Source organism: Dendroctonus ponderosae, unplaced genomic scaffold, assembly GCF_020466585.1.
Source record: "Dendroctonus ponderosae isolate FM_Combo_2020 unplaced genomic scaffold, Dpon_F_20191213v2 Dpon_F_20191213_1, whole genome shotgun sequence".
Lineage (NCBI taxonomy): Eukaryota > Metazoa > Arthropoda > Insecta > Coleoptera > Curculionidae > Dendroctonus > Dendroctonus ponderosae.
In genome coordinates, this window is record NW_026017110.1 from 48,248,734 (window position 1) to 48,275,818 (window position 27,085).

The 27,085-nt window shown below is 38.5% G+C and overlaps 3 protein-coding genes across 4 annotated transcripts in view; 2 read left to right on the forward strand and 1 right to left on the reverse strand.

Annotated features, from left to right (window-relative positions):
• The window catches only part of LOC109541463 (trace amine-associated receptor 1), a 38,406-nt gene extending 35,083 nt beyond the window's left edge, over nt 1-3,323 (reverse strand). Inside the window, exon 1 of the mRNA XM_019910322.2 lies at nt 3,199-3,323. The gene's annotated coding sequence lies outside the window, so the exon portion shown is untranslated. The remainder of the gene's footprint in view (nt 1-3,198) is intronic.
• A 794-nt stretch (nt 3,324-4,117) lies between these two features.
• On the forward strand, nt 4,118-26,802 carry LOC109541435 (prominin-1). The gene is made up of 23 exons (XM_048670375.1): nt 4,118-4,283; nt 13,113-13,342; nt 14,404-14,459; nt 14,516-14,706; nt 14,759-14,946; nt 15,184-15,279; nt 15,334-15,536; nt 19,043-19,181; nt 19,245-19,415; nt 19,941-20,084; nt 20,136-20,286; nt 20,337-20,508; nt 20,559-20,708; nt 20,791-20,982; nt 25,267-25,425; nt 25,760-25,881; nt 25,933-25,992; nt 26,038-26,100; nt 26,153-26,173; nt 26,274-26,312; nt 26,485-26,529; nt 26,584-26,607; nt 26,664-26,802. The coding sequence occupies exons 1-23, from the start codon at nt 4,141-4,143 to the stop codon at nt 26,689-26,691; spliced, it is 2,787 nt and encodes a 928-aa protein (XP_048526332.1). The 5' UTR covers nt 4,118-4,140; the 3' UTR covers nt 26,692-26,802.
• Nucleotides 6,636-8,304, forward strand: LOC109541460 (D-amino-acid oxidase). Of its 2 annotated transcripts, none has more exons than XM_019910318.2 (4): nt 6,636-6,905; nt 6,965-7,185; nt 7,311-7,632; nt 7,682-8,304. In XM_019910318.2, exons 1-4 carry the CDS (start codon nt 6,665-6,667, stop codon nt 7,990-7,992), a joined length of 1,095 nt encoding a protein of 364 aa, XP_019765877.1. In that variant the 5' UTR covers nt 6,636-6,664; the 3' UTR covers nt 7,993-8,304. The 2 variants fall into 2 exon arrangements, with proteins under 2 accessions (XP_019765877.1, XP_019765878.1); XM_019910319.2 differs by having other exon boundaries at nt 7,377-7,632.
• Nucleotides 26,803-27,085: the final 283 nt, after the last annotated feature.

Sequence of the window (27,085 nt, forward strand, 5' to 3'; positions counted from 1 at the left end):
GGGGGGACAGGGAAATTCGCACATTTTAAAAGAGCGCAAAGAAGTCCTAAAATACGCCGCAGCTTCAAGCAATTCATGTTTGCTTCTGCTTCGGTTATTTCCTGCATTTTTCTAAATGTTCGACAACGAAATTAGACTGATTTTTCACTACTGCGCTCTCGCGTGAAAAAAATCATTGCTCCCAAATTAAAGCGAGCAACTAGTTGAAGTTTTCACGATCTTTAGACTACAGTTGACTCTAAAGATCCATAAAGTTTCATAGTAATTTGTCCAAAATTCAGATTTTTTCCACCTTAACAAATATTGGTGTCATAGTTGATGCTCTTGCCAAACTGCACTCGTTCCTTCTAAAAGTCGTCTCACTCAAACCCAATCAGACAGGAATTGGAAAGTTTCACCGTACTTAGATAACAGCTGTCTCTAAATATCCGAAAAGTTTCAAAAAAACATGTCAAAACCCCATATTTTTCCAGCTTTGCAAATATCGGTCAGATAATGGAGTCAGTTAGTTAACTGAGATATCGCGTAAAAATTTCTTTCAAATTAATGTAAGCAACGAGTTTCAACTTTCTCAATATTTAGAAGATACTTGCATCCAAAAATCGTAGAAGTTTAATAGAAGTCGTTGAAAAGTCTGATGTTTTCCGGCTTAGCGAAAATCGATCTCATAATGGACTCATTTAGCCAAGTGCGCTCTCGCATGAAAAAATTAGTTTCTCTCAAATGAAAACAAACAATCAGTTGAAATTTTCACTATCGTTAGAAGACGGTTAACTCGAATGATCGTGAAAGTTTAAAAACAATCGTACGAAAATTGAGATTTTTGCCACTTTAACAAATATTGGGGAACAAAACATCTTTCGAAATCCAATTTTTTTCAGCTTGACAAATATCGGTCTGATAATGGACCCTTTCACCTAACTGCGCTATCGCATTAAAAATTTTGCGCCTCCCAAATTAATTCAAGCAACAAGTTGACATTTTTACAATCTTCAGAAGGTCGTTTACTGGAAAGATCTGACAAGGTTAGTAAAAATCGTTGAAAAGTATGAAGTTTTCTAGCTCAGCGAAAACCGGTCTGATGAGAGACTCATTTAGCCAACTGCGCTCCCGCATGAAAAAAATCGTTGCTCCCAAATTAAAGCAAAAAACTCGTTGAATTCTCCGAGTCTTTAGAATACAGCTGACTCTAAAGATCTGGAGAGTTTCATAGCAATCAATCGTTCGAAATTCCGAGTTTTGCCACCTTAACAAATATTGGTGACATACTTGACACTTTTTCCCAAAGAATTTCTTTCAGAATTTCCTCAAGAATGAAATGAGGAAAATCGATTTACGCTTGTGCACAGAAACGAAGAAACTTAAACTCAAAAGTTACTAGCAAATAACCACACGTTAAATTTTTCATAAATTTGATTCTGAGCATCAGGTGAAAGGAAAATGTTTCAATTTCGCTCTCATTGCAAACTTGAAATTTTCGTTCCTCAAGTCATCATTTTACTCGAAGCTGGCCGGATTCGAGAATATTGAATTAGACGGCATTCAAAGGCCAAAGCAGGGAATTCGATTAGTTCCCTTAAATGCGAATCTCCCGACCTTTCCACGGCTCTTTGCAGGAAATGAAGCTAGTTTCCATAGTAGCTGCGCTTTTTCCCTAACAATCACTCCTCTCATATAGCTATTTCTATTAAACTCGCACCAAAAAAACTGCAGTTTGCTTCTTCAGTTTTCAGCAATGTAAGCCAGTGGATGGGCAAATAATCCAGAAAACCTGGACGATTGTCTCGCAATTCTTTCGCTAATCCGGTGCTTAACAACTCCATCAGTCGCTCTTTGTTGTTTCCAAACAACGTCCATCTGGAGTTTTAAAGTCTTTGTCAAACAACGCAAAAGTCAAGTTGTGCTGTTGCCAGGAATTTCGTGCTGGCTTCCACCAGAACAAATACCCGTTTAATCCGCTGGATTATTTGCAAATTTACGCTCATCTTAAAGGGTCGTTTCATATGTTTTTGCTTCACAAAACATCAGCATTTTGTCGCCTAAAAGTTTTCTTGTTGAGCTTTACGGTTGGTCCCGAAAGATTTTGGGCTTGGCAGCCTTTGCTTGAAGCGAGTCAATTGTTTCCGTTTTCTTTCTTTAAAAATCAAAAGAGGTGGTTGGGTAAACCACCTTTGAATATGCAGGAGAATCCCGCTTGCGAAACATCAGAAAAATATTTTTTCGCCCACCAAAAAGTTTCTGCTTCAGTTATTTTCTGCATTTGCCCCCGTGTGGGCTTCAAAGGGTTTTTTCTGGATTTTGCTGATAACGATTTTTAATCAGGTTATGAGTGAAAAGGGCAGGATTGTTTTGCCAAAATGCCAAAAACGCATTTAAAAATGCTGTGTTATGAGCTGTTTTCAGTAGATTTGCAGAATAAAAATCCCGTCAATAATGACTACTTGATTCAATAATGTTGAAATATTAGCCGTTTCGTTCCATTGCCAAATGCACATTTAACAATATTGTGGAAGCTTGTTGTTTGCTGGCTAATTTAATTTTGATTCGAATTTTCCGAGCTAATAATTGCAGGAATTCACGGAAAATTTTAGGGCTTTCATTCTCGTATGTACAATAGCGAAAAAAGATCCGAAATAACCGGTAGCCAGTTGAGATTGTGCAGGGTTTATTTCATTTAAAAGTTCATTATTTGCGAAGACTTTACCGGGGAAAATTGCAAATAATCAGGCTTTGTTACAATAACGGTACCAAATGTTTCTGTTTGTAAAGGTCTAGAGCAGCAAAATCCGTAAGAATGAATAATGTCCTGTGTGTTTTTAATGGCATCGCATTAGGAAAATGAAATTCTGCCCAAAACTCGAGTAAATTGAATAATCAATCGGACCCAATTGAAATTCTCCAATTGAAATGCAATAATCGCGAAAAGAAACGCGGACGATTAATTAAATTGGGCTTCGCCTGAAACATTTAACTTCAAAACTCGTAAATCCCGCAAATCCCGCAAATTGAGGTGAAGAAGCACAGCGCAAAAAACCCGCAGATGCTTCCGCTTATCTCATTTTTCTCCAGTCACCGTTTAATTAAATTGGCCGGTTTACACCATATAAAAAAGGAAAAAAACACGCTTTTTTTGCGTTTCCACCCAGGTGGCATTATTTCCATTACTTCCATTTTCCAGCCCAATCAAACCGTACTTACCGCGGCAATCGGGCACAAAACTTCAAAGAACCACTACTCAAACGTGTAACAATTCCGCTCAAAGTTTCCGATTTTCGAAAAACTGGAACGCTGTTGGAAGCGGGCGCGTTCCAGACCGATCCAGAGCGACTGCAGCATCCGAACGTCTCATCTTATGATCCACCAATTGAAGCAAGCGCAACCGGGAATATCCTGTTTCATTACACCCGTTAACTGGCTTAGATGTTTGCGGGTAACCAATCAAACCAATATTTGTTTGAATCTGTCTGGAACAGGCCTTGGAAGGCTGAATTTGAAAAAAACACCTTTCAGCAACCAAAAGGCTTGGATAGAAAGGCGCCAGAGAAGCTGGGAACGGTCAAAGCACTGATAATTGCCTCAAATTGATCAGCTAATTGAGTTAAGAATCAGGACTGGCGGGTGATTTTATGTAAAAAACTCGGCGGTTTTGAGGACCCAATTTCCTGGAAAAGAGTTACTGTTTATGGGGCTTACTGGGAAGCTTAATGACCTGAGCTTTCCCGGAACAACATTAAGGTGCATTTTCCGATAGCAACATTATTCCAAGCTATTTCTAGCTAGGCACAAACATCGGCAGCAAAACCAGTAAAAGCACAAATCATTTTCCGCTCGGTGTTGTTTTAATTGAAAACTACCCCGATGATTATGCCAATATGGCCAAGCCAGCAAAATCAGCCTCAAATTGGAAAATATCGGTTCTATTTCCGTTTTTTTCCCGTTCAACTTGGGTCAAATTTCAATAAACCGAACAACAATTTTCGAATTAAAAAAATCAATCTGCCTGGCAACTTGCCAGGGTTTCCATAAAGTATTTCAATACTGTCGAGCCGACATAATTAGATTTAAAAACAATCTGAATCCTTAAAAGGCCAGCAGTGCTCCTAATTTCCAGGCTGGAAACAGTTGCAAGTGAGAGCGAACATGAGCAAAAAAGCGAGTTTTGTAGTTGTTTTAGTTTTATGCACTTTCGGCCAAAGTGGCAGTAATTTAGTGTTAAATGGTGACGGTCTATTCACGAAGATCAGCTGCCATCGTGAGGAAACTGACGAAAAATGCCTGGAAAGGTTTGTAGAACTTCCGAAGTGTTTCCAGCTGGATTTCACAAAAAAAACCTGCTTTTGCCCAAGAATTACAATTACATTAATCCAGATTATTGAAGCTCAGATTCACTATTCGAAAAAATTACTGAGTTTAAACCTGAGCTGAGTCAAATCACAGTGAGTTTTACCGCAAAAAGCCCCTAAGCCAAATTATAGCGAAATTTCTGATTTTTCCAGCAAAGTTTTCACATCGAAGTCGTCACTGGATTTATTGCAATTGGCAAATGCTTCAAGTCTGTTTGAAAAATGTCTACTTCTATCTATCGCAACATCCAAAAGCTCAATTTTTTCTCAACAATTTTTCTTTATCCATTTCTGTGAAGTTTTGTCTTTACTTTTGTCGAGAGTTCAAATTCACCCTCTTTCACACCTCTGATATTTGAAATTTAATGTTTCTAGCGAATGTTCGAATGTTTGACGTAATTTAATGAAGCTTCACATTGCTTAAAACGCTCAATTTTTAAATTAAAAGTTCAAGCGAAAATTCACATGATTTAAACCCAGTTTTGTTTCGACAAAGCTATTTTTTTCGAAGCAAGTCTTTTAGCCAATTTAAACCAAATTCCTACTTTTTCCTTGGGAAGTTTTCAAGTCGGAGATCGCTTTGATGATTCCTTTGAGAAGTTTTGAAATTCGTGAACTGTGAAGTTTTGACTTCACAGTTCAATAATTGATCAATAATTGAAACTTGATTTTCCTTCAAAAATTTGTACTTTGTTAAGCCGTTTCAACTTCATTTTTTCTGGGAGAAGTTCAGCTTTTAAAAAATATTTTTTCCAAGGCTCTGCACTTTCAACCACAGTTAAATAAATTTCCTGTTAATGTATGAAGTTGAGTCGCTCATGCAAGAAGTGTCATATAGTTTAAACCTAATAAATTCACAATTTTTTGCAATTGCTCTATTTGAACTTGAGTTTCACGTGCAACCCAGTTTAAACCTCAATCTGCTTAAGAAATTCGTGATTTGTTAAGACACAGCTTAAATTTGATTTTCCCTTCAGCTATTTATGTGAGAAAGTATTTTTGAAGTTCGAAATTCGAATGCATTTTTTGATTAAAAAATGTGTAATTTATGAAGTCAATACGTCTATACAAGAACCATTATGGAGTCTAAACCTGAATTTACTGCAGCACTTTACACTTTTTCGCAGTTTCCTTATTTGAACTTGAGCTTCGCTTGCAAAGTTTTGATGTAAAAGAATGAAGCTTCGCGTTATTTAGGACTTTAACTGTGAAGCTTGGACTTCAATTTATGAGGCGTCTCAAGTTGTTAACCTGAGTCTAATTAGAATGTCTTGACTGGAAAAACTGGACTTTAAATTCAGAATTCTGGATTCAGTTCTGGTTGTGTCACAAGATTTAAAACTGGTTTTTCTGAAAGGTTTGCAAGCAGAAGATCGGTTTTTACATAAGTTTGCAAATGCTTGAACTGTGAAGTTTTGGTTTCTATCTATCAGTTTAAACCTCAATTTGCTTAAGAAATTCGTGGTTTGTTAAGACACACAGTTCAAATTTAATTTTTCCTTCAGCAATTTATGTGAGAAAGTCTTTGTGAACTTCAGATTTCGAATGCATTATTTGATTACAAAATGTGTAATTTATGTCAATACGTCTCTACAAGAAACGTTATGGAGTTTAAACCTGAATCTACTGGAGAAATTCACACTTTTTCAATTTCCTTATTTGAACTTGAGCTTCACTTGCAAAGTTTTGATGTGAAAGAATGAAGCTTCACATTATTTAGGACTTTAGCTGTGAAGTTTAGACTTCGATTTATGGGGCGTCCCAAGTTTTAAACCCGAGTTTTATTAGAGTCTCTAGACTGGAAAAACTGGACTTTAGCATGAAATTTTAGATTCAATTCTGATCGGGTGGCAAGGTTTAAATCTGGTTTTATTGGGAATTTGGAACTGCAGACACACAAAGCCAGTTTATAGCAAAAACACTCCGCTTTTAAGAACAGTTTGCAAAAACGAAATTGAGGCAGGTCTTCAGTTGCATCGTAAAGTTTTTGCTTCAATCCAAGAGGTACCAGAAACTTTAAACTTTACTTTCAATCCGGGTTTAGCGGTAAAATAAGAATGCGTAAAAAATTTCAGAGCATTCTTTCACTAAAAAATGTATTCAAAACTAGTTAAAGTAACTTTGCAGCAAATTCAAATTAACCTGGGAGAATGAGCCGAAAAATGGAAACAGGACCAAAAATATCAAGACGTAAACGAATATGATGGAAAAATCGGGCAAAATTCTGCAGTCCGGCACTGGATAGTTAATCAGTGGCTCAATTAATCAACAAATCCTTATCCAAAGTTCAAAAGATCAACCGTCTAAAATCCCTCATTAAAATGTCCAAAATCGCTGTGATCGGTTGTGGTGCCGTCGGACTGACTTCGGCTCTGGAGTTGCAAAATAAATTCGGAAGTTGCATGCGAGTTACGATATTTGCGGACAAGTTTAGTCCAAATACGACAAGCGACATCGCGGCTGGACTTTGGGAACCGTACTTATTAGCCGATAATTCCGAATTTGATGTGTTCCGATGGTCCAGCCGGACGTATCGCTTTATTCTAAAACTCTGGCAGGAAGGTTTGCGTGTGGGCCTGGATTTCCACTGCGGATTTGTGTGGCTAAATGTAGTTTTGCAGGTGAAGCGAAAGCGGCAGGAATTTGCCTTCAACCCGTCGTCAATTTGTCTGCATTGAAAAATTATTCGTGCCCAAAATGGGTCGCTGCGACCATCGGATACAATGAACTCTCCGATGGCTGTTTGCAAAGTTTCAGCGAACTGTACGGGCAAAGTTTCACTGGCGGTTTTATGTTTATCAGCTTCACTTGGGAAGCGGCGGTATTTTTGCCCTATTTGCAGGTCAGTAGTGGAAAACCCATATGAAATTCAATGAGCGTGCTTTCTAGGGAAGTTTGCGAATTGAGGGGAGTTGGGAACACCTCTGAACTCCCATACAATACCATCTGAAGTTCCTGCCTTTTCAGGCAGGAGTTGCAGTGAAATGCCCACAATCCTTGCAATGCTGGTTAAAGAGCGATGAATTTTTTCAGCAAAAGTTCCTGAAAATAGGCGGCATTATAAAGGAAAGACATATCGGGAGTCTTAACGAACTGGAAGAATTCGATGCGATTTTAAATTGCACGGGACTCGAAGCCAGACGTTTATCAAACGATGAAACAGTTGTCCCGATTAGAGGGCAAATTATCAGAGCGGAGGCTCCCTGGCTCTATTTCACTTATGTGATTCAAAGCGAGCTGGAAGACCAAACTTGCTATGTGATTCCCAATGCAAAATCCGCTGTTTTCGGTACGGGAGCTCGTGGAGGAAAATTAAGATTTTTAATGAACTTTTCCAGGTGGAACCCAACAGAAAAGTTTCAGAACAACGGTAAGCAGCAGCGATTCGCAACGCATTTTACGGAACGTGCACAAACTGCTGCCGCAAATCGCTCAGGCCAGGATTTTACAGGAAATTGTGGGCCTCAGGCCTTCCAGGCCCAAAGTGCGTCTGGAGGCGGAATTTTTCAAGCTTGCAACTGGCAAAATTGTCCCAGTTGTTCATAATTATGGCCATGGCGGGGCGGGAATCACTCTAAGCATTGGATGTGCTCAGGATGCAGCTCTTCTCATAGGGAAAGTGTTGAAAATTACCAGCTCAAAGCTATAATAATTATTATTGCTCTAAACGTTTTTAATGTCGTCGAGGAAATCATGCAAAATTCAAATAAGCCAAATTTTTGTTTGGATTTTCCTCAAGGTTCAGCTTGGCTTGACCCATTGAATCCATTGCCAAACCTGAACTGAAATGTCTCGATGCGATGAAACCTAAATCTCTCAAGTTTTGTGAAAAGCTTTTGAATAGGTTTTTCAGCGACAAACTGACCACTAAAACCCGGTCTTCCTCAGTAACATAGAGTTTAAAGTTGTTGATGCTGCATGACTGAAACTCAAAAATGTATAGTACAAAATTGAAGAACTGTGAAACTCGTTTTATTAAAAAATGTCCTGAAAACCCACAGATTTTCCTATAAAATCAATTAATTCATCTTGCTAGTCCTAAAATTCATAAAATGATGATTTACCCAAATAACACGAGGTTTAAATCCTGCGAGGCGCCGAGAATTGAAACCAAAATTCATGATTAAAGTCCAGTTTCTTTTGCTAAATTTGCCCAATGGTTCAAGTGATGGGTTCAAAACTCCTAAGCAAACTGTAATCGTTTCTTCGATTTCCTCGAAAATTTAATACAAAGTTTCTGAAATAATCAAACTCTGTGACTCTTCTTGTGTGAATTCTGGCTTTCTCTCGATTGCCCTTCTTTTCTTCTTCCTACCCAAAAAAATCGACAGCATTTCTGGCACTAATTGTGTTTTCATGGCATAAAACTGACGAAGAAGCAGTGAAAGTCGATGGTTCTAATCACATCGGGCCGCATTAAAAATCCAGTCACGAACTGACATTTTCCTTCTGGAAAATGATCGCCGTTCGCAAACAATGCCCCAGCGAGCAGAGTGCTTCATTAATAAAAATACCAGCAAAAGAACCTGCTGCTCGATTCATATCAGAAATTTTTGACGGCAAAACCCTGGGCATTTTTAGGTCAGTGTTCTGCTCAAAGCCACTTCGGGCCAATTCGATTCAAAAGCAGCAATAAGTCCGCAATTTACACAGAAAGTGCTGTTTTCACATTTCGTAAGTTAGAGCGGAACAGTGGAAAGACTCGACAGTTTACTTAGGAGGCGAAATAAAAAGCCTGTATTCTCCATTTTGAGTTGTCGAATTTCTCCCATTAGAAAATTAAGAGAAAAGTGCTGCGATTGGTCAATTTTCAAAGGCTGTGTTGCAGGTTTAACATCTTTCTGCATTTTTGCCCTTAGGAGGAAAATTCATTCATTAACTGCCTGATTTTTCTTAAATGCTACGTTTCAAATTTCCGTTGTCTTCTTTAGAAAGGAATTCGATTTAAATCAGAAAAAATAAGTCAAAACTACGCACAGTTGGGTACAAACACTCGACTTGAACGCTGTAAAGGTTGGAAAAAATTGCCCTCATCTCACGTGCTCATTCTTTTCAAAAAATCTATTTTTTAGCCGATTTACTCAGCTTGTGGTAATGTTTACTTGTTATTACACAACGCTCTGCATGGAGTTTTAATTGCAACTTCTGTGCTGATTTAATGGGGCCTTTATTAATTAACATATTAATGCTCAGCGGGGTTCTGGAATATTAAAGTGCGGTTTTAGTGGAAAAGTTTACTCTCAGCTGGGTAAATGTGCGATTGCATTATTTAGATGCAAATCCATATGGAAGTCCATCGGGAGTTGCGTTTTCTCAAGAGCTCAATCGCACTAAATTCTAATTTATACCAACGCCTTCAAAAATGAGTAAAAATTGAGCAGTTTCACTCAACTACATGCTTGGTTTTCGAAATGCATAACTTCCTAACCAGAGCAAGTAGGAACTTGAAGTTTTCCTTCCCTATAGAAAGTATCTACGGTTTCCTACTAGTAAATTTCTACTGCAACCGCACTAAATCGTAATTTGTACCCTCGCTTTCAAAGAATCAGTCAAAAGCTTACACGTCCAGTCAACTGCACGCTTGTATTTGAAAATTCATAACTTCCGATGCAGCGACGTGAAACTGTCGCACCTTATAGCAGACACTTGAGGTCGACCACTGAGGAATTTTAAATTTACTCGTCCTAATTTCTAATTTTTGCAAACGCTCTGAAAAATTTGTAAAAAATCAACACGTTTAGTCAACTAGATGCTTGCATTTTAAAATGCATAAGTTCCTGTTCCTAACAAATAGAAACTTAAAATTGGCACGGTTCATGGACGACAATAGACTGTGATCACGCGTGAACTCCCACTTAAATCGCACCAAATTAGCATGTTTGCTAAAGCTTTGAAAGTTGAGTAAAAAATCAACACTTTTAGTCAATTACATGCTTTCCCTTGAAAATTAATAACTTGCAGAACTCAAACAAGCAGAACCTTGAAATTTTGACACCCCGTAGTAGATAGCCCAGGATGATTACCCGTAAATTTCCGTTTAAATCACACTAAACTCGAAAGTTTCCGAACGCTGTAAAAAATGAGTAAAAACGGCACTTTTGGTCAACTAGATGAAATTCATGAAAATTCATAACTTCCTATTGCAAACCAGTAGAAACTTGAAATTTGCACGTACAATAGAAAAGCCTTGAAGTTCGATATCCGCAAACTTTCACTTAAATGGCACTACGTTTTGCGACGATTTGAAAAAATCAGTCAAAAATTAACAGTTTTAGTCAACAGCTGCTTCCATTTCAAAATTTATAACTTCCTGGCCCAGAGACGAAGAAACTTGAAATTTACGTGTTCCTTAGAAGACGCGTAAGCTTTATCCCTCGTAAATTTTCACTTAAATCAAGCTGAACTGCAATTTTTGCGAACGATTTGAAAAATGAGTAAAAATTGAACACTTTCAGTCAACTACATGTTTGCATTTGAAAATTGATAACTTTCTGTTCCAAACAAGTATAAACTTTGAATTTGTACGTTCCACACAAGATACTTGAGATTGGCTACTCGTAAACTTTCACTTAAATCACACAAAACTCCAATTTTTTTCAAGGCTATGTAACTTGAAATAGAAAATCAACACTTTCAGTCAACTTCATGCTTGCCTTTGAAAATTCATAGCTTTTTTTTCCAAGCAACTAGAAACTTGACATAATGCGCAGATCCTCGCTCCTGACCACCCGTTAAATTCCACTTAAATCTCACCAAACTTGAATTTTTGCGAACGAGTTAAAAAGTGAGTAAAAATCAACACTTTTAGACAACTAGATGCTTGCATTTGAAAATTGATAAGTTGCTGTTCCAGACAAGTAAAAACTTGAAATTTGCACGTTCCGTAGAAGATACTTGAGCTTGGCTACCTGTAAACTTTCACTTAAATCGCCCTTAACTCCAATTTCTGCCAACGCTTTGAAAGTTAAAAAAAAAGTAACACTTTCAGTCATGTCACATGACTGTCTTTAAAAATAAATTCATAGCATCTTATTCCAGGCAACTGAAACATGACTAAAATTCTGCTTGAATCGCGCTAAACTTGAATTTTTGCGAACTATTTTTAAAATGAGTAAAAATTAACACTTTTAGTCAACTAGATGCTTGCATTTAAAAATGCATAATTTCCTAAACAAGTAAAACTTGCAATTTGCACGTTCCATAGAAGAGACACGCGTTGGGCGACTCGTAAACTTTCATTTAAATCCCGGTAAAACCCAATTTTTGCCAACGCTTTCAAAATTAAGTAAAAAATCAACAGTTTCACTCAACTGCAAGCTTGTATTTGAACATTTTAAACTTTCTGATCGAAGCAATCAGAAGCTTAAAATTTACAATTTCTATAGAAAACACTCGAGCGCGACTACTTGTAAGCTTCCACTTGATGAGCACTTAAACTCGAATTTTGCGAACGATTTGAAAATTGATTAAAAAATTGACACTTTTAGTCAACTAGATGCTTGAATTTGAAAATTCATAACTTCCTAATCCAACCTAAAAAAAAATTTAACTTACACGTTCCATAGAAGAAACTTGACCTGGACTACTCGTAAACTTTCACCTAAATAACGCTAAAACCCAATTTTCTCGAACGGTTTTAAAAGTGAGTAAAAAATGAATAGGTTCACTCAACTACCAGCTTGCATTTCAAAATTCATAACTTAATGATCCAAGCAATCAGACACTTAAAATTTGCATTTTCTATAGAAGACTCTCGAGAGTGATTACTCGTAAACTTCTACTTCAATTGACTAAACTTTAATTTTTTGAACGATTTGAAAATTGATTAAAAAATTAACACTTTTAGTCAACTAGATGCTTGCATTTGAAAATTCATAACTTCCTGTTCCAAACAAGTAGAAACTTGGAATTTGCAGGTTCTATAGAACATACTTGAACTTGGATACTCGTAAACTTTCACATAAAGCACACTAAACTAGAATTTGTGCGAACGCTTTGAAAATTGTATAACAAATTAACACTTTCAGTCAACTACAAGAATGTCTTTGAAAATTCATAACTTTCTATGCAGGACAAGTAGCACCTTGAAATGAGCACATCGTATAGCAGACACTCCATCGTCACACTACTTGTAGATTTCTACTTAAATTGCACTGAAATCGAATTTTTGCTTACGGTTTTAAAAATGAGTAAAAAATCAACACTCTTAGTCACACTAGATGCTTGCATTTGAAAATCCATAACTTCCTATTCGAAGAGACTTGACCTTGACCACTCGTAAATTCTCACTGAAATCCGAGGAAACTGTAATTTTTTCCAATGCTTTGAAAAATGAATCAAAAATGCGCTCAACTTTTTTCACTCAACTGAAAGCTTGCTTTTAAAAATTGAGAACTTCCTGTTCCAAGCAGGTAGAAACTTGAAATTTGGACATCTCATAGCAGACACTTGATCTGTTGACTACTCGAAACTTCCACGTGAATAGTGTTAAACTGAAATTTTTTAAATCGCTTTGAAAAATGAATAAAAAGGAAATTACAAGTGGGAACTTGTAATTTGCAGCGCCTATAGAAGACGCTGGCAGTTGCCAGTTCAGATTTTGCCAACGCTTTGAAAAATTAGTAAAAGAGTTATTTTCCCGGCTCCAATAAAAACCTGCTAGTTTTACAACCTGAAAAATCGAAGTTCCCTAAACAATTGTGGCTCCCAAAATATTATTTGGCAGAGCAAATTAGCTGAAGCCATTGTAATAATGTGGTGTTTCTCCAGAGAGTCAGCGACGTCACCGCTGCCAATTAGCTGGGAGCTGGATAAGTTGAAAGAACCTACTAAAGACAACTTGACGCGTCATAACACTGCGAACTCTGGATTGCAGTTCCTGGATATTCCCTTAGGTGACGACTTAAAAATCCGCGACTTACAGCTGGAGAATCAGTTTGTGCTGTTCGAGGCGTTTTCCAAATTAACTGGATATTTGCTTCCCAGTCAGTTTCCCATTGGTAAGTACAAAGTAAAACGCGTGCAAATGTTGATTTCTCGTGGAGAAAATTGAGAGAATCCGCAAAGGTTTTCCAGTTAAATGACTCCTCGCATATGAAAAACCGCATCAACTAAAAGAGATAAGCGCCAGCATGGAAATGGGGGCGGGTATTGTCTCTCAGTTTTGTAACGGATGTTCAGCATTAACCATCATTCGGGAGATTTAAGCGAAAACGGAGGAGTGCGCTTTAAAAAAACCCGAACATTGCTTTTGTGCTTATTTAAAATGAATTTTATTATCCAGCTGGATCTGGGAGTCATAGTCGAAACACTTTATTTGAGGCTTGGGAGAAATGGAATCTTTTATAAAGTGCCTCCGGCTATTCTATAGACGCGGGTCAATAGTCGACATATGGATGGGACGAGTTGGGATCCCTCAGGATTTTCTTATGGCTTCGCTCTTTGCTTTCTTGCTCTGTTCACGGGAATAAATTCATCCACTCCAGACTGGTTGCAGTAATTTGGATTCAAACTGGAAATCCATCGGGATTTTAACTGCGATTTTATGACAAAATTTTGTGGTATTTTCACCACAGGAAAACCCTTTTGCGGGATATTTTGACTAAAAAAAAACTACTGCTCTTATTTTACAATGAAGGGTTTCGAGCCTGATGATGATCAAACCGCTGTGAATTTTTGGCCGATTTTTTAATTGTTTTAAAAAAGGTAAATAAAATTAACTAAGAATTTTGGTGAATTTACAGATAATGCAATGTATGTTTGTACCACCACTTTTGAGTTTGAGACACCCTGTATCAATTGGTATTATCTTACAATAAACTAGACGTCAGTATATACAACTTCTGCATTTAACATTTTTCTCTAAATTTCAAATTAGATGCGTAAACGGGGTGGCCAAAGTTCAATCAATAACCCTGTACATGAGACGCTAATGCGATTGTTTGCAGTGGTTTTTCGTGTTCAAATTAGTGTCGGGCCCGTAGGGCCAAATTGATTAATTTTGAGGCGAAATACTCAAGGAAAACGTTGTGGAACTCAACCATGTGGAACTTATTTTCAGGCCTCCTGAACGAGACTCTCGGAGGCAAACAACCCCTGCACTTCTGGGTGTTGCAAGTAAAATGTGACTTAGCAAACTGTAATCAGCCTCAAAAATTGATTCATTCCTACAGATATTAAAGTGGGAAATTCCGGTCGTTGTCTGGATAATTTTCTGGGCGATGCTCGCACTGTGTTTCCCGCTGGGAGTACTGGTTTCCCTTTGCTGCTCCCCAGATGGCGATGGAAACTGCGGAGAAACCAAAGGACGCTGGACTGAAACCACGCTCTCCTCTTTGCTCTATTTACTCCTGATTCTGCTGCTGTGAGTATCCATGATGGTTTTTATATAAACATCCATATGAGGGCATTTTCAGATGTCCATTGGCGCTGATCCTGGCAAGCAATGAGCAAATAGCAAAGACAATCGGCCAATCGCCTGCTTTGGCAGCGCTGCTATATGGAGACATTGGAAGATTCATCCGCAACTCCCATATGCAAATTTCCTTTGTAGCGACTTCGTCCACTGACATCGCGCTGGAAGCGATCAGGCAGGACTTGGAAGGTAAAACTTCCAACTCTTGGAATTGGGAGTTCCCCCTGTTTGAAAACTCTTTAACAAAATTGCGGTTTAACAAGATAAAATGGAATATTTATCACGGCTAATGGGCGAAGAACACGAAATGTATAAGGGCGGTAATAAAAGCTGAGTAATGGCTGAACTTAATGAGTTTCCATCCGAGCGGGAAAGTTTCCTTTGGGTGGATGGCGCGGTCATTTTAGCGGATTCTCTGTTTGGTAGACATTGGCCGATACGTGGGAGCGCCCTATCAGCAGCAACTCTGCAAAGAAACCGGCCTGGATCGCGCTTTGATCGGCCTGGAGGATCTGAAAGCCGGTGCAACTCCCTGCAATGTTTGCTGAATGCAAAATTAATGCTTCAACTTTGCAGAAACGGCGAGAGTTTCCTCAATCGTGTCCGATTTGCTTGCGGCGAGCGATTCGGCCAAACGGGCAGGTGACACTTTGCAGGACGAAATGCAGGAAATAGCACGTCAGCTGGTCAGCATCCAGCAGCAGTGCGACGCAAAAGATAGAGCGCTTTGTTTTGCTGTCCAGTTTCCTGGATACGACACGACAATTGCGCTGGAAAATGTAAGTGGACAAGGACATTCAGGCGGTTTCAGACGGAAAACTTTCCGGAAAAACTGAGCTAAGATTCGGCATTTATGCTAATTTCTCCGGGTAATATATTAAGCGAACTGCGTCCCCTTATCGCGATCCTTAGTTGCTACTCTGGTCCTAAATTTCAGCCTTATCCTATCTGATTCGAGCTTTATACCGAACAATTTCCATTAAGGAGTGCTTTGCTGTGTTCGTGAAGTGATTTTCCAGCTGTTATTTTGCCCGTTAATGTGTGGTTAATTCCACGGCATCGAATGGTTATTTGGGTATTTTTGCTGATTCCAGCTGAGGTAAACCGCAAACGCTTCACCTAAATATCTGGAGTGGAAGTCAAAATGTAGCAAACTTCTAGCAGAGATTAGGACACTACTAATCTCTGCTTCTAGAGGCGTCAGAAATATTCGCTTGTAAAACTGCGTTTGTTGCGTTAAAATCGCCCAATTTTACGGGAAAATCATAGGAAAGAATAGAGCAAAAACCCCTTTTACTGGAAATTGAAAAGCTTCTACCTGGAAAATGATGCAACACTGCAGATTTTTCCAATTTCTGACAGCGATTGGACGCGCTGTTATAGTTGGAACAGACTCTGAGATTAAATTTAAAGAGACAAAAAAAATAGTCAAAATTTCCGAGATTTTCCAAAACTCGCAAAATTTTACATTGGGTCGACAGCACATTGAAATTTTCAAAAAAAGACTTTGGAAAAAAACTGATGAAAAATATTATTGGGTCAAAATGGTCAAAGTTTCATTTTATTTCGAAAGCACGTTGAGGATTTAGGCATTATCAAAAATGGACTTTGAGAAAATGTGCTTATTCTCAAACGTGCACTTGAGCATTTAAAAATTCAAAAAAATTCAGCGGGAACAATTTTCAGCTACATTTGCAAGGTTTTTGCGTGTAAACGGTAAAGATTGTATTTTGTATTATAGCACATTGATGATCACCAATTTTTCAAAATTCGTCTTGGGATAAATGAACTTTTTCTCAACCATGCATTTCTTCATTTAAACATTTTCAACTTCTACGACAGAAAAGGTCCGGGGGGAAAATTTGCAGATTTATTTGAAGAATTGGCACATTGAGGACTTAAAAACAAATTTTGAAAATTGCAATTTTTCTCAAACGTCCATCTCCCCATTTAAAAATTCGTGTCTTCAAAACCAGAAGAGAATCAATCGCGACCCTTTACATGTTGATTCAACAGAAGTGTGCGTCGAAGGAGTCAAAGTTTCACTTAGTTGTAGAAAGGCACTGGGAATAAAACAAATTTCAAAAACATAATTGAGGAAAATATGATTATCCCCAACGGCATATTACTTAATTTAAAAATTCGCAACTTAAAAATGAGGATACTTTCACCAGGAAACTTTGGAGAGTTTCACAGACAGACACACTAGTCGACAGAGCCTAAAATTTCGCTTAGTTGGAAAAACACACTGAGGCTTTAAAAATGTTTAAAAACAGATTTTGGAAAAAATGTTTATTCTCAATTTTGCATATATTTATTTAAAAATTCATCACTTCTAAACCGATAGAGATTCTACAACAATCATTTGCAGGTTTATTAAATAGACATGTATATCAAAAACACCAAAATTTCTGGGAAAGCATGGCGTGGAGGTAAAAATTTTGAAAAACGGATTTTGCAAAAATTTTACTATTCTCAATTGTGCATTTCTTTATTTAAAAATTCGTGGCATTGATTCCGGAAGAGATTCAGCTCTGAATTTAAGTATTTTTTTTTATAGATGTGTGTCTGAAAACTGTCAAAATTTCACCTTAGTGAGAGAAAACAAGAAGTTTTGGTAATCGAATTTTGGAAAAATGTGATTATTCTCACTTGTGCATTTAAAAATTCATTAATTTCAGTTTGCTTGGAAGGCACATTGGGGATTAAGAAATTTTGAAAAAATAATTTTGGAAAAATGTAGCTATTCTCAAACGTGCATTGCTTCATTTACAAATTCGTAACTTCAAAATACGAAGAGACTCAAAATTGGACTTTTGCAAGCTTTTTTGACAGACATGTAGGTCAAAGCTGTTAAATTTTTTTTGTGCTGGGAAAGCACAAAAATGTTAGTATACTGAAGTGTGCACCTCTTCATTTAAAATTCATAACTTGAAAACTAGAAGAGAGAACCCACTTTTTTCAGATTTATTAAGCAGATGTAGTGTTCATAATTGTCAAAATTTCTAAATGGAGGCATGTTAGAGATATAGAAATTTTGAAAAAATAATTTTGGAAAAATGTAACTATTCTCAAACGTGCATTTCTTCGTTTACAAATTCGTAACTTCAGAATCCGAAGAGACTCAGCACTGGACGTTTGCAAGCTTTTTTGACAGACATGTAAGTCAAAGCTGTCAAAACATTTTCTGTGCTGGAAAAGCACATTGCGAATTTATAAACTGTCAAACAAAGATTTTCCAAAAATGTGAATATTCTCAAGTATGCATCTCTACATTTAAAAATGTATAACTTCAATACCAGAAGGGGTTCGACTGCGGCCTTTTGCAGGCTTATTAGGCAGATGTGTGGCTTGAACCTGCCAAAATTTTTATTTGTGCACAAGGCACGTTGGAGATTTATAAATTTTCAAGAAATGATTTTGGAAAAATGTGATTATTTTCTAACGTGCATTTCCTTATTTAAAAAATTGCCACATCCAAACCCGGACCATATTTAATTGCAGACATTTTTTAATCTACGAGTATTTGACTGAGATGTGCTTTAAAAATGTCAAAATATTGGCAATGCAAGTTAAGGATTTAGAAACTGTCAAAAATGGATTTTTAAAAATGCGATTATTTTCAATTGTGCATCACGTAATTTGAAAATTCGTACCTTCAAAATTAGAAGAGACGCAAAGTCGTACTTATGTAAGCTTATTTGACTGACATGTAGGTCAAGAATGGCAAAATTTTCGTATGCTGGGAAAGCACATTGCAAATTTATAAAGTGTCAAAAAGAGATTTTGCAAAAATGTGATTGTTTTCCAGTGTGCAATTTTTAACTTAAAAAATTCGTAGCTTTTATCCCAGAAGAGATTCAACAATGATTTTTTTTGTAAAACTAGACACAGAAAAGCGTAGAAAAACTGTTTGAAAGGTTTTGCGCAGAGTCAAGAATTTCTGGCGTAAAAAATATAAGAAATTCAAAAATACGCGAATCAACAACAGGAAGACTTAAATTAACTGGGCAATAGCCAAAATCGCCGATTTTTGCGAAATTTCACATGAAATTTGAAAAAATGCTGGAATACAGTGTTGCCAGACGAAATCAAATAACGTTAAACTACCGCCTGCAATCTGACCTTCAGGGCAGAAAATATCACAACTTTGTCAATTTTGTGCAATTTTAAAAATTCAAAAAATCCTCCAAGGCGCCCCTTCAGCACTTTTCAGCCAGTAAAAAGCCGGGCAAAAGTTATGGATTTGTCGAGAACAAGTCAAGAACCGCTTTTCATCTGCTAGATAACCAACGACGCAAAAATCCACCAACTCGAGCGACTGACAAAGGATTCTTCCTTCAATGCGAGCATCGACTTCGCCAGGCGAATTTACCACAACATTCCCGAACAAATGGCAGAAGAATCATCCCAGTTCGTTGCAGGTTTAATGCATGTTCTTGCTGCTGAACAGCTTTTTTCCATCAGTTTCCATCACTTTTCCGCAGACATTAAATCGCTGTTAAGCCGCAAACGAGCGCAGATTTACAAGTCCACACATGATCTGGACATGTTTGCCAGGACGATGTCGCAGAAGGTGAACGGAAGCAGGAAAGCAATTTTCACTCAGCTCGAGAATGTCGTTAAATGGGATTTGTGGCGCTGGATGGCAATATTAGGTAATCCATTCCATTATCTCGTTATACAAGATTACTGTTTTAGCTGTCGGCGGGAATTCATATCTATTAGATTGGCCGACAGTAATTCGATAACGTTGCAACGATTTTGCGCCTGTAGTAGATAGTTTTCCTGGAGATTTGCATCCAAACAGGCCGCAGGATTAAATAAGCGACCACACTTTTCGAAGGGGAAAATGCCCGGGAAATGGGGGCCGATTTTACGGCCGGAGATCCATTGAAATGTCGTTTGGATGCAGAACATGCCAGGAATGGGAATTTTCCAAATGAAACATGCTAAAAAGTGTATTCGATGGCCACAAAAAAAATTGAATTCATCAGACAGACAGATTTCTATAGCGCAAATGCCCACACTATGATTAATTGAGCCATTTGCGCTGCGCTAATAAATCAGCGGGCCAACTTTTACATTTGGGCGCGCTGTTGCAGGAAATAAAATAATCGCCTAATTTTTGTTAATGTTTGTTAATTATTAATATACCGGAGTTTTTCGATGATTTATTGCAGCCATCGCCGCTCTGCTGGCTCTAACGTGGGGTTGTCTAATCACTGGCGCGCCTCGCGGTTGCGGCACGAGATTCAGAGCTGGGCCCTGCCTCAAAATCGGCCTGATCCTCTCCTGCTTGAGCTGCTGGGTTTTATGGGCCTTAGGTAAAAAATCCTGCTAAGAACAATCCAGATTGTTTATTGGGTGATCCGAAGGAGGCGCCGCCCTGCTGGCAGGAGGCAATGGAGAGTCGCTGATCTGCCAGCCATTGCACGATCATCCCTACTATGAGTTTCTGAGCAAACTTGCCCGATCCGGCGGAGTTTTCCAGGCAAATGACTCCATTGACTTAGCCAGCGTGCTCAAGTAAGTGCTGATTGGCTGGAGATTCCTGGATGAATCCAGGGAATTTTCAGAAGCTGCCAGCGCGACCTGTCGGCCTATGAAACCTTCCGGCTCCACACGCGTCTGGATTTGGACGCTTTCAACCACAAAACCTGGAGAAACTTTACGAAAATCCTGGACCAGTTTGCCTCCACTGCGCCCAGTCTTGAACTATTGAGCCCAGAATTGCAGGAGAACTTGCAGGTAAAACTCCACACGGCGGACAAATCTGGCCAAAAAGCTGAGTTTTTCAGACACTTGCATCGACTACAGCAGCAAATTTATCCAGCTACAGACAGCAATTGTCCGGCAAAGAGCGCGATTTGGGCCCTTTTGCCGAACAGCTGAACAACATAGCCAGACAGCTGCTTGACCCACTGGTGAGCAGGAAATTCGACTACTTGGTAAGCAAAAAACCCGCATAGAACATTCCAAAATCCCAAACCGATAACTAGTGTTTTTGCTCGCTCATTATAGTGTTTCCAGGCGTTTTCCGTGCGAAACATCGTCCAGAATTCCGTACAAAGACTGAATGGCTTGCGAGGAAACATCCTATACAAAATCACCATGTTGGAGGTATTGCAGCCGCCGTTGAATGGCTGTCTCCATCGATCACTGTCCCACCTCAAAACTGTTCAGTTTTTTCTGGACAATCAAGCCTGGACTATATCGGAGCGGGTAAGAAGGGCAATGGGCTGCGAAATCGGCAAAGAGATAAATCTTGCCCCCTAATGAAGAGCTCCAAAGCGAAAATATCGGCCGGATAAAGTTGCGACTTTGGCGTGGAGTTGCTCACAGTTTATGGACGTAGATAAATCGAAAGTTGCCAGGATTCAGTCCAAAACTTACAAGGTTTTCGGATAATCGGAAAGTCGTAAAAACCGCAAGTGACACAGGCAATGAACAGTCCGAATGAAACGAAATGGCCAGTTCGCATCGATTTCAATGCAGTTTTATGGTCAATATGCTGGTTTCCTGCGGGAATTAGTCGGCTGGTCAGGTGAAAGTCATGGGGAGTATCAACAGTTGAGGAGTTTTCGTGAGGCAATGTTTTGCCCAAAGTAAAATTGGGAAAAATCAGAAAAACCGACAATTTTACTAAGAGAGACCAAGTTCCCAATAGCATTTTCAATATTTTTTAACAACACTCCATTGAAACATTTTACAGTTTTGAAGATTTTTCGATTGTAACATAGAGCCGGTTATCCAAGGACGCTGTAGTGGAAATACCATCAAAATTAGTGGTTCTGCAAATGCAGTGTTTCATTATTTACCATTTTCTGGCTTCAAAAGGAATTTTTAACAAGTTTCTTCCAGTCAAAGTCAACGATGATATGAAAAAATTATTTGTTTCTGGGATGTAAAATCGTGAGTAAAGTCGAAGTCCAAAAGCTAAGCTGGTGAAAATCCACTATTTTGCCAGGTAACATGCCAGGCCGCATTTTTTTGACGTTTCCTGATTGCTAAAGACATTTAAAACATTTTTGTTACCACGGATTTAGGCAAAAAGTCAACACTTTCGGAGATTTTCGTATTCTTACATTCTGTTGGTGACTAAAGCGCGATCTGATAAAAATACACCCAAAACTGCCAGTTTTGCAATGGAGATGTTGCATTGTTCAACATATTCTCGTTTCTAACAAAATATTGAACATTTTTTGTTTAGCCAGCAACCCGAACATAGACAATTTACGAGTTTTCTTGGTGTAAAACTTTGAACAAAATCGAACTTTAAAGGTTAGCAAAAAGGAACTATTTTGGGTGACAACGCCGCACTTTTGTGACGTTTTGTGATTGCTAATGATATTTTCTACAACTTTAGTTACCAAGGGTTTGCAAAAACTCAATACATTTGGAGATTTACTGATTCCTACATTCTGTTGGTGACTAAAGCTCGTTCTGATAAAAATAGGCGCAAAACTGGCAGTTTTGCAATGGAAAAGTTGCATAACTAAACATTTTCTGGTTTCTAACAAAGCATTGAGCATTTTTTGTTTAGTATCCGACAACCTGAAAATGAACAGTTTATGAGTTCTCTGGGGGTAAAACTTTTAACAAGGTCGAACTTTAAAAGTTCGCAAAAAGGGACTATTTTGAGTGGCAACGCCGCACTTTTTTAACGTTTTGAACAACTTTGGTTGCTAAGGGTTTATGCAAAAACTCAATACATTTGGAGATTTTCCGATTTTTACACTCTGTTGGTTACTAAAGCACATGCAAATGAAAATAGCTTCAAAACTGGCAGTTTTGCAACGGCAATGTTGCATTGTTTTCATTTTCTAGTTTCTCACAAAATTCTGAGCAATTTTTGTTTAGTGGTCAATAACCTTCACATGAACAGTTAACGAGTTGTATTAGTGTGCATCTTTCAAATATGTCAAACTCCAACAGTTAGGAAAATGCACATTTCCCGATTACTAATGACATTGTGAAGATTTTTCGTTAGCAAAAGTTCATGCAAAACTAAACACTTTTGGAGATTTTAGATTTCTTATACTCTGCTGGTGGCTGAAGCACATTCTAATGAAAATACCCTCAAAACTGTCAGTTTTACAATGGCGATGTTGCATTGTTTAATATTTTCTGGTTTTTAGGGCAAGTTAGAACATGTTTTGTTTAGTGGACGACAACAGTAACATGAATATTTGATTAGTTTTATTAGTGTGAAACGTTCAAAAATGACAAACTCCAAAAGTTAGGAAAAATGCACTATTTTGGCAGGTAACGCCGCAGTTTTTTACGTTTTCTGCTTTCTATTGCAATTTTAAATATTTTTGGTTATCATAGGTTTATGCAAAAACTCAAAACTTTTGGAGATTTTCCGATTCTTACATCCTGTTGGTGACTAAAGGACATTAAACTGAAAAACGCTCAAATCTGGCAGTTTTGCAGCGGCAATGTTGCATTGTTTAACCTTTCCTGATTTCTAACAATATTTCGAGGTATTTTTGTTTAGCGTTTTGCGACAACCGCAAAATCAATACTTTTTTCATGGACTGAAACTTTCAAAAAAGTCAAATTCTTAATGTTAAGGAAAATTGAGTGTTTTTAATTGAGTGTGCTTGCAACACCGCGGTTGATTGACGTTTTCTGAATATCTACGTCAATCAAGAAATTTTGCATTAGAAACATCTCTGAGTGAAACTCAATGATTTGGGAGAGATTTGGAAATGTAGGTACATTCCTTATGCTACTAAAGTGTCTTCGAGTAAAAGCACTCTTAAAATTGGTTTCTCAACGGCAACGTTGCCTTATTTAAATTTTTCCGATTCTCCGATTCGATAAAGTTTGCCGATGAAAACTTTCACAAAAAATCCTCAATGGAAAATTTTAAATTATTCGCAATTTTTTGTGTTGCAATGTGGCACCTCGTATTTTTCTCTGGGTTCTGGCGGATTGTGGTATGTAGACAAATTTTTCATATGAACACCTCATAGTGAATCTCGAAAGTTTTCCAGATTTATGGATATTCATATTCTCTTGTCTGCTGCCTTTCACCGACGATATTCGGGAAAATTCGTGATTCTCACGGACAATGTTGTCATTTATTATATTTTCCGATTGCTAACGAAATTTTGAAGATTTTTGACTAGTAAATGACACTCATGACACCCACAATTGGCGAGTCTTCGCGATGTTAACCTTTCAGTCAGAGCTTTAAACATCAAGTCAAGAGCTCGGCAAAATTGACTAATTTGCAAAGAAAACCGCAGTTTTCGCACATTTTGAAAGTTTTCAAGACATTTACAGGAATTTTTGTTCGGAAAACCCAGGAACTTGATGCCTTTGGAGATTGTTACATATTTTCATTCTGGACTACCAGTGAAAGTACCTTCAAGTGAATCGGGTGGTTTACCAGACGCGATGTTGCCTAATTGCACATTTTCTCATGACTCGGGAAATTTTGAAGGTTTTTTGTTCAGGGAACCGTACTGGTAAGGCCAAAGGTTGCCCAATCGTGGAGACTTGAACTTTTTAGTAGGAGCTTTCGACATAAATTTTGAAAAAGTATTCAAAACGGGAATTTTTTTAACCACCACGTTGCATTATTTCAAATGTTCCAAATGGTAAAAACATTTTTAAATTTTCTAGCAAAAGTCGATTATTTGACGAGTATTTTTCCCAAATTGCCTAAGTAAAGCTTACCAGACCTTGACAAGCACACTTTCGCAGTTACGGGAGTTTTGAAAAATTTTCCTAAGTTCTTCAATTTTAATAAAATATTCAATTAAAAGTTGCAATAGACTTTTCGCTATAAAATAGTCCAATCAGCGACGATGCAACTGTTGGGGTTCAAAAGTAGCGAATTATTGAAACAAGGCCTACCTACATCTGAAACTCTTCAGACTAAGTGATTATTCCAGTCTTCTTAAAATTGATCTTTCTTTGTACGAAACGTTAAAAATTTTAAATTTTTGTATCGCTGTGCTGTCAAGAACTCGCTTCAGATGCAGAACTTTTAATCCGGTTGCCATTAACAAATTAATCCATAAGGAAGGCAACAATCAAAGCGGCCAAAATTAGGCGAAACAATGGGGCCCGGAAAAAAGCGGGTTCTTGGATTGGGTGATTGATTCCAGTCCCTTAAAGGGCCTAATTGTAGATTAGCAAACGGCGAAGAACAAAGGCGGCTTGAGCGAAATGTGCGAACAAAAGCCAAAATCCAACAATCGGGCGGCCCTGGATCAGAGCAAAGCCAACCCAAATTGGCTAAATGGAACCAACATAAAAGAAAATGATTTAGTGTCCGGACGGTTTGCTCTTTCTGATTGTCCAAGGAGGAGGCAAATAGCGATGACGTTGATTGATTGCGTCACCCTGCCGGCATTCAGGACGAGAAAATTGAAAGGGCCCCCTTTTTTCAGCATTCATCTTTCATAGAGACGTTCCAGTTAACACAATCATTCATGTTAATTAAATCGCTTTTCCAAGGAAACAGTTGCCAAATTCTCTTTTTTCCAGGCCAAAAGACAATTTACGGCGAGACTCAAAAATTACTTAGAACAGCTGCACGATCACGTCGCCGGAAAAGTCGCCAAAGAGATTGGAAAGTGTCGGCCGCTTTGGGCCATTTTCCACGCATCCAGATTTCACGTGTGTAAATTGATGTTTGATCCGGTGGTAAGTATTCGAAACGTGAGGGTTTATCAGGTGCTTTATGGCCACGTAACCGGAACGTTTCCATTCGGGATAAATTGAAATTGGCCCGGAAACTGGCTGTAAAGAAAATACGTTTTCCTTACCCTCTTAGCATGATTCTCATCAGTTTTGCTCAGTTGTTTTCAATTTATTTCTCAGACTTATCAGTCGTGGCTGGAGACGATGAGAGGGGACCAAGGGTCTTAAACACACAGGCGAAAGTAGCCACAACCCAAAAAAACCCAGAACTTTCCAGCTCTAATGCCGCTTTTGTTGCTTAGTCTTGTTCACTTTTATTAGCAGTTTTTGTTCACAGAATGCCATTGCCTTTGGCTGCCATCTGCTCATCTTGATCCTCATGGCCTTCGGGCCGATTGTTGTGAAGCTTTTGCGACTTACCCCAGTGCAGGGTCGCCAAAGCTCCCGCTTGGCTCACCGGTAAGTTCTGGTAAGCAAGAAACTCACTTTTCGTTGGCAACTGAATTTCAGCGACTCCCGCCAAGGGCTGATTCTCCAAGAGGAGCCCATCTGGACGACTCCGTCCTCTGAGTAAGTTCTTAAGGCGCGTAAGGTTAAATCTGAGGTGCTTTTAAGGTCCCCGCAAGCCCTGGAGATGACTCGCGAAGCCCCCACAACATGGCTGAGCCCTCCTCCAAGGTTCTAAGGCTTTCGCCCTCTTAATCCTGATACTAATTTGATTGTTTTCCAGACCGCCCTCGATTGAAGCCAGGTATACTCGAGCTTTGTTCCAGTTAAAGTGATAAAGAACTTTCCGCACATATTGCTTGTTTTACACCCTTCCACTGCCATAAAACTGAAATTCCTTTCAGCAAGCTGTCGGCTCTGGCCTCAAGGATAACGGGAACCAGGTGAGCTTATCGGCTAATTTGGCCTTAAACTCTTCTAACCGACAACAATAAGTTCTTGTTGTATCTGTTCGTTCGTAATGTGGGCCTGGATATGGATTTTTCAAGCGAGGGTTTTTTAAAAATTCAGCGGGAAATGGCTGAAACTGTTTTTTTTGGGGGGAATTTGTTGCAGGAATTCGCCACTCGCCTCTCTTAGCACTGCCAGGACTCCCAGAAGGTATTAATTTTCGATGTTTTTTTCCCAAATAAATCGCGTTTTTCTTCTGATTAGAGCGCAGCCATCTCAAGAGCTCGGGTAAGGACAGGGTAAGCAACCCCCGAGTAGGGCTTTAAGCTGTGTAAAATTTTCAGTGCATCCACTCCGAGAAGATGGATATAAGTGAGGTGATCAACCATGTAATCCGGAGGAAATCGTAAAAAAGCTGTAACATTGACCTCCTTCCGAGCCACTTAACACCGTAATACAATGAATAAACCCATTTAAAAACCAGTATTCCGAACAAGTGATCTTTGCCCAGATGGATTCCTATCGGCCACACCCGATTATTATGACGAGGAGTTTAAAAATGATATATTGTTCAGCAGCAGGAGATTTACATGTCTGCCTTCACATCATTTTGATGACTTTTAGCCGATCTGATAGGGTCATTTTGACGCCGAACCAGGCAGTTATGTGGGTTTAATGCGGTCTAGAATCATTCGCTTTTGCCTCCCACTTGTTTCATAAATGTTGCGTATGTGCACACGCCTTTGGCTGCCTGAAAGTGAGAAAA